Genomic DNA, 8,020 nt, shown 5'->3' on the forward strand with positions numbered 1-8,020 from the left:
CAATGCATGCAAAATACATTGACAATCTATTGGGCATTGGCCAGTTTTTCACAGGACATGCTATAGCATGTTCAAGAAATGTTTGTCATGTTGGTCCCAGGTTATGTGTTCTGCAGCATTATGAAGGTGGGGTTAGCCAGCTTTATTCTTTGTTTATGCCTGTACAACAGGAAGAATTAGCAAATCTGGGCTCAGATATGGGTGAGTGCAGACCTGAGCTAATGCTAGAGCTAGCTGTTAGCCTAAAGCCTTGCTTTCTGTATGCCGTGGCTGAAAAGCGCAATAACTTGTGCATAACTTATGTGTCTTCTTTAATAGTGGTAAACACTACAGTACTTTATGTATATTGTGTGCCCACTGGAGCAAGATTAACCTACCTAGAAAGAAAAAACAGATTTAATTTCTCTGCTTTAACCGCAGGCTTGTAATTCAGTTATTAATTTTCAGGCTTAAAATTATTTATTAATTTCAAGGGTTATTTGGTTATTTACTTTAAAATTCAGTAATTACCATAAAATGTCAGTAACAAGTATGAAGCTAAAATGTAGGTTATGTGGTCATGATGGTGAGGAATTAATGTCTGGAACTGTCGATAGTTCCTTGGAATTGAAGCAAAAGGAACAAAAACACTTAAAAACACAAACGCATCAAAATACATGATTTTACAGCATTTCAATGTGATTCAGAACTCAGCTTTGACTAGACCATTGAGCCATTCCTTGATGGATTTACTTGTATGTTTGGGATCATTATCCTTTCACTTCTTCAGCTTCAACTTTTTCACAGATGGTCTCAAATTCTCCTCAAGCACTCCCTGGTATGAAAGAGAATTCATAGTCGGTTGTATAATTACAGGTTGGCCAGGCCCTGAGGGAGCAAAGCAGCTCCAAACCATAACATGTCCACCACAATGCTTTATAGCTGGTATGAGGTTCTTCTGATCAAATGCTGTCTTTGGTTTTCACCAAACATGCTTCCGGTACTTGGTTTTCACCAAACACAGCTTGTGTCACTGTGGTCAAACAACTCTATCTTTGACTCGGCTGTCTGTTGCACATTGTTCCAGAAATCCTGGCCCTTGTCTAGATATTCATTAGTAAACTTTAGTCTTGTCCTGGTTTTCTATTTAGACAGCAAAGACTTCCTCCTGGCGCACTTCCCATGAGGGTCAAAATTGTCTTTTTCTAGTGGTAGATGCATGCACTTTTACATCAACAGTGGCAAAAACTAAGTGCAGATCCTGTAATGAAATATTGGGGTTCTTGGAGACTTTTATTAGCATCTTACAGTCTGTTTTCTGGTTAAATTTGCTGGGGCAGCCTTGCCTGGACAAGATGGCTGGGCTTTTAATTCTTCTCCACTTTATCTTCCGGACAGTAGCTTGATTGATTTCCAATATTTCGGAAATCTTCTTAAACCTCTTCCCAGACTCATAGGCATTAACAGTTTTCTTTCTGAAGGCCACAGGGAGCTCTTTTGATCTAGACATGATGATACCTCACGCTCCAGTAACAAAGAGCAAACCAGACCAGATGTCTGGTTCCTGCTCTTGAGACCTTAATTTGCCAGCTAGAAGAAAGCAGTTAAATTCCATTATGGCTATAAAGAAACAGTTTAAAAGCTACCCCAACACATTCTGGGAATGACCTTCATCAAGGCGTCAGTTCTGGCGTGCCATGGTATAATAAAGGCTTTTTTATATAAGCTTTGTATATTTTTCAAAACAGTGAAAAGAGTTCATGTTTGTGTTTTTTTTTAATCTATTGATATGTTTAATCTATTTTTTTTGTAATCTGTAGATATATTTAATCTATATTTTTAATCTTTACACACTTCATATCCCTTTTGCTGGCAGTCTGAAAACTTTGTATTGCTATTACTGTTGGTTTACAATGTTACAGTAGGGGTTGTCTGGGCATACCGCTAATTGATCTTGCTAAAGTGACCACCTTTTGTAATCAGTAATGGCATTGTGTTGCAGGTACCAGCCAGATGGCCTGTGCACTGACCTGCGGAAGTTTATCGATGGCCCCAGTCACTACCTGACTTTGCCCCCAGAGCTGAAGTCTGCTGTGGAGGCTATCTGCTACATCGCTGAGCAGCTACAGGCTGAGAAGGACTATGAAGCTGTGAGAGACTCAGTCACTATCATTTCTACTGCAAAGTGTGTTTGGCTCCAGTCTATAACTAGTAAATTAGGCAGTTATATACATCTTAAGTGGAGCTATTAAAGAAGCTAACTGAGCCATTTAAAGCCATCAAGAATATCTTTTGTCATCATGACAGGAGACTCAGTTAGGCCTTAGTTAAAGCAATACTTCAAAAAAAAAAAAAAGTTTACACAATTTCACCCTTATCCCAAATGTAGAAAATCGGCCAAGTTATATCCACATTTTCCTTGTTTAGTTTTCCACTAAAGCTAAGAGTTTAATGTAACGAACAAGGAATATAGCCATCAGTTAGCACTGCACAAACAGCATGCCTGATTAATCACGTGCTTGCTCCAAACTGCATTAATTTGTTAACCAATCTCAAACTGTTTTGCTAGTGTGGTTTCTGATACTATTTGACATACTGTTATCTATAAAAATAGTCACCTTTTTATAGAAAGCAGTATGTTATACAGTGTCAGAAACCACATAAGCAAGTCCATATGACATCATTTAAATTGGTATTCTGGCCTAAAACAAGCATTTAATATGTTATTTGTGTTATGCAGTATTCTGTAGCGCAACATGATATCCCTTAGTCTCATTGACAGAAATATTTTATATTGTATTGTGTTTTTATTTATTCGTGTTTTCTCACTGCAATGCATGCATGACACAAATACATCATACAGCCACTGAGAATCCCTGTGGTGTCAACAAATCCTGAATACTGATCTATAGACTAATTAATACAACCAAGCTCTCAATAGTGTAACTTTTACCTCAGTCATCATGCAAAATTGAAGAGAAAACAGCAATTCTACCTTTATTCAGTACAAAATGACTGTCAGAGACAAGTTTTTACCCTTTCAGCCAAAGACAAGAATTCAAACTGAGAAAAAATAACTAGATAGTCAGGGATCTATCTTGTTAACCCTGCTAGAAAAACAAACATGGTCCAGCATAGCTTGTCACCAGCAAAACCACCATACGTAGTGTTTTGGATGCTGGTATACTGGTCAGTCAACATGACCATGCTGGTTAATCATCTAAACCAGCATAAACCATCTTAGACCAGCATACAATACATGCTGATCTAAGCTGATTTTCAGGAGGGAACTTTAGCTTTTAGCTTGTTTTCATGCTCTTCTGTCATTTTAATCCATTGTCTTTACTGCAATGATATTTGGCTCCCTAGCACTGACCTTAGCTATCTGATTTCCAAGATACATCAAGGTATATTATCAGAAGAGGGTTTTCCAAGCTCTTAAACCAGAAAATTTCACTTTAGAGTCTGTCCCTGCAAGTTGCGAGTAGACATGCTTACAACAGGTATAGCAATGGTTACATTAACAACTCATAGTTTAAGGAAAGTGTGTGATGATTTAGGCATGCAGTTTGCCCAATGCTAATTGGAGGCTATAAGCCATTACTTGTTCGCACAAAAAACTACGCAAACTTTAGACACCAAACATTTATTGTCTGATTGACTACATTTGGGGTAAGTGGTGAATTGTGTTCATTTAATTTTTTTTTTCTAAACTGTCGCTTTAAGATCCTAAAGCATCATCATGGCTCTAATCAATCTCATGACTTGCCGTTCTTCATTACTCTTTATTCACTGGTTGGCCATGGCAGATGTTGCTGACCTTCGTTGCTGTCAGTCTATTTACAGACTAAATTACACTTTTCACATTGTACTCAGTAGCAAGCATACCGCTGGGTTTATGCCAAACATCCTGCACAGTCAATGTGGTCATTAATAATGAAAATATGATAAAGTTAACCTTGCTCTTTGGAAAAGTGCAGGGAATAAGATGAACCTGCACATGCAGCAGAAAATTAAGATTCATGACTCATCGGTTTGGTAGGTTTGGATGTCATGAGTTTGACACCGCGATAGTAATGTTGGGATAAATTGGCCAATTGTAGCATCTGTGTGCACCTGGAAGTGTGTCAGTAGCTTGACAGTAATGTGTTTTCAGTATTAGATTTTTTTGTCATCCCAACCTGTAGCTTCTGCAACTGCTGAAGGGAGAAAGCAAGGTATGATGCAGCTACCATGCACTTCTTGTGAAATGAGAAAAAAGATACAAGAGTCATCATTATTTAAACATCCTGGAAACTTTTTGCACAGTACTTTGCAAACCTTTAGTCAGCTGTCAGCAGTTAGAAATACTCTAAAGTCATTCTTCTGGCTGTGTCATGTACCTTTCTGAAGACCTTTTCATATTTCTCACATATCTGTCAGCTCTCTCAATATCATTCTTCCTCTACTGCTTTCCATTCCTGTATCATTTATCGTCTTCTCTTTCCACTATTAATCTTCTTCTTCCCTTTTATTTCTCTACCCTTCCCACCTTTAGCTGAAAGAAGACTGGCAGTATGTTGCCATGGTGGTCGATCGCCTTTTCCTCTGGATCTTCGTCATCTTCACCACTGTTGGTACGCTGGCTATTTTTGCTGATGCCAGTTTCAACGCCACTCCCATTGACCCTTTCATGAGCCCTTGATCCCAAAGGTCATCACTGTGACCATTGTGTTTTGAACTCCAGTGCACCTGCACTTCACAATGCTGACTATTGAATTTCATATATTCACCTTTATGCTCTTGTGTTGTTTACTGTAGATACAGTGTTGATGTGGAACATTTCTGTACTGTGAAAGTTTGCATAGCAATTTGTATTTTTTTTTTGATGAAAGTTTGGTGTTTTAATAAAGGTCATATGTAAGAAATGTAGCACAGTATGTGCCCTCTAGAATACCTATTCAAGTGAGCAACTGTAGGTAATGCCTTTACATTAAGCCTTACTCACCTCTGTTTACAGGTTATTCTCATATACAAGCCTATCAAGCCTAATCTAGCAACTGCATCAACAAGAGGAGGAATTCTCAGTAAAAACACAAACGCATGCACATGCACTCACACTGGGTGAGAGACACCTGTTGGCCGTATTTCCTTTTTGTTTTTTAAATTAAGATCAGAGAGAGGGAGAATCAAAGGCGGTGAGACAGCCCATCTGTTGTCAGTATGTGATCCCTGTGGCTGTATGAGCAATGCGACCTCCTGCTCTCTGAGCTAGCACAGCCGGCTCCCCGTACCTTCCTGCTACTGTACTGGCCTCCACTCAATAGAACTGGAACTCACTGTCAACCAAGGGCATAAAGGTTTTGGTTGTCAAAGGGCCTATATCATGGAAAAACAAGTTTTCCTTACTTTTTGGAAATCAGAGTTTGATGTATTGTGTAAACACGGTTAAAGTTTCAAAACAAACCATTCACTCCCGTTCAATACAGCCCATGTATGGAAATTAATCAGCTCATTTTAAAATCATTGTTTTTGTGAAGTCACAAAAAACAGCTCATTTACATATATCCACCTATTCAGCCTACAGCATTTTACCAATTCTCAATGAAGGTATTAGGAGTGTTTCAGCCCAGACTGCTTTTTGAATGAGGCACAGTGTAGGGACCCAGTCAGAACAGAGGTCACTTGTATATTTCAGCTTTTAAGGCACTGTATCAGAAACAGCCTGTTTAATTGTAAGACATAAAGAGAGGTTGGACATTGGTCGTGTAAGAAATAATTATAGCTATTTTAGGTAAATAAACCCACACAAATGTTACAAGTGGGTCCTTCAAACAAAACACAGAAATAGCCTTTTTATGAAAGGTTTATGCTTTGCTTCACTTTATAATTCTGGGTTCTTAGTTAGTCCCATAAAATAAAAAAGGATAATGTAGTAAATGAAGTTTAGAATTAATGCTTAGGATCATTATGACCTTTCAATCATTATTAAATATTCTGAGAAGCCCCACGTCTTTGACCCATCTTGCATATTAGACGAGGCCTTCAGGTCACATTAAGTTGATAAAGTCTAGACATCATGCTTGGAATATCTCCAAATGTACTCTATACCCTTATGAATTTGAGATATGGTCCCAGAATTCTGTACAGCCTCAGTTTGGAAGTGGACTTTATGTTCCTGCTGCTCTGTCACACCTATTTTGAATATTGGCCAACAGTTCTATCAAATCTAACTGGCGTGTTAAGTTGTCCTGCTAAGCTGCATTTGGCTCCGCTATGAAGAATGGGCTACTGATACATCCGGTAAAATTTTAGTCTAGGTGCCAACTTGCCAAGCATGTATTGTACTTTGTTTAGCCACACTATTTCAAGATGTCTAACGTTTGGATATGACTCAATACATTTTGCCATACTAGCCGAATTGACCTATCTGTGCTTACAAATGGTTATTTAGCAACTAGCAACTGTTGCAAGGTTAGACCGGCACTGGCAAAAAGCGTACACTTAAGAAACTGTTGAGAGAACTCAAAATATCAAGGCAACATGATGCATTAAAAATTTCTGGGTTGTAGTCATCCCTTCTAGGGTTAATTTGTTTAACCAACTTACAGGGCAAAAACTGGTTTGTCAATTTAACCTAAACAAATTACTTCATGTGGTAATTTAATTTAAATAAATTAACTAGTTTTATTCAACCTAAAAAATACTGTGAATGAATCATTGTTTCATAGTAATTTTGAGATGGATGAAACTAATTCAAATGCCTGTTACTACATTAAATACTTTTTTTAAATTGAACTGACAAACCATTTTTTACAGTGTAGATTTGTTTGCTCATTTAACATAAGGCTGACAATAAAATATTTTTTAAAGGAGAAACTTACTTTACCTTTATGACATTTGGCAGACAGTGTTTTTCCGAGTGACTTCTAATCATGTTACAGAGTTAGCTGATGGAGAATTAGGAGTCTTGCCCAAGGATTTCTTGTTCTTTCCCAAGCAGGAAATCAATCTAGTGTTACCCACTACACCACACCATCTGTAATCTAAAGACAAGAAGGGTGATGTTACCATTGTTATTTCCACTGAAGGCACACCATCTCTCAACAGTTTTTAAATAAATAATTTGAGAATTTAAATAGCATTCCCCTTCTGGGCCCATATTACAGCAGCTTCCAATCTTTAGTCCTAAGTTAAGATATGATATGCTTTGATAAGATTCAAATTCATATTATACAAGCAAAACATAATTTAGTAATTCTATCTTATCACAAGTTATGAAATCCTGAATTATTCACTTGAAGTTGATAATTGTTATTTTTGTTACCAAGCAACTGGCAATATGTAAACACTTGATCTAAAGTAATCTAGTTAGCTAGACAGGTTATTTTTTAAATGTCACAACAAAAGTGTGATGACCTAGACATTCAAAAAAGTTGTTACTGTGCCCCCTGCTGCTTAATAGGGCATCTTTGCTGCTCCACTCTCAGTTTTTATGTCCGTTTTCCAAAGCTTTAGCCAGCTGTGCTAACATTATTCCTCCTAATAAACAGCTAGAGTTCAACTTTGTCTCCTCAATGTTTAAAGCCATTGATGAAATATTTTATTTGGCAAGTTTTTGTCAACATTAATAAGAGGGAATGGGGTAATGAGAGGGAATGAAGGGCATGTCTGCAGTATCTAGGTTTTTTTAAACAGAAAATCACTCTCACAGGTGAAACTGCTGTTGCAATATGAATAAATGTAATGTCATTATGCTAGTTATAGTTAACCTAGTTTGCTTCCTGTCACAGTTGCCTAAAAACCATAATGATGAGTGTGTTTACATGCACTAGGTTAATTAAGATAATGTGGACACTGTTTACATGACCATTTGAATAATCAGATAACTGCAGAAATCTGATTATGATAGGATTATTAAGTGCACGTAAATACACTCATTCTCTTTTTAATTAAATGGTTAATGGTAGAAACGGAAAGCTAAAATAGTAGTTAGGACATGCTGTTTTAGGACGTTTTCCCTAGTTAGGATGCTTATATAATACTCTTTCCTACTAGTTAG

At 37.3% G+C, this 8,020-nt stretch overlaps 1 protein-coding gene across 1 annotated transcript in view; it reads left to right on the forward strand.

Moving 5' to 3' along the window:
- The window catches only part of chrnb1 (cholinergic receptor, nicotinic, beta 1 (muscle)), a 37,631-nt gene extending 32,142 nt beyond the window's left edge, over positions 1–5,489 (forward strand). Inside the window, 2 exon segments of the mRNA XM_036597620.1 lie at positions 1,982–2,129; positions 4,517–5,489. Of these exon segments, the coding sequence (XP_036453513.1) occupies positions 1,982–2,129; positions 4,517–4,663 (295 nt within the window). The 3' untranslated portion in view covers positions 4,664–5,489.
- The last annotated feature ends 2,531 nt before the right edge of the window (positions 5,490–8,020 follow it).

The sequence above is a fragment of the Colossoma macropomum genome, unplaced genomic scaffold (assembly GCF_904425465.1).
Source record: "Colossoma macropomum unplaced genomic scaffold, Colossoma_macropomum, whole genome shotgun sequence".
NCBI classification, from domain to species: domain Eukaryota; kingdom Metazoa; phylum Chordata; class Actinopteri; order Characiformes; family Serrasalmidae; genus Colossoma; species Colossoma macropomum.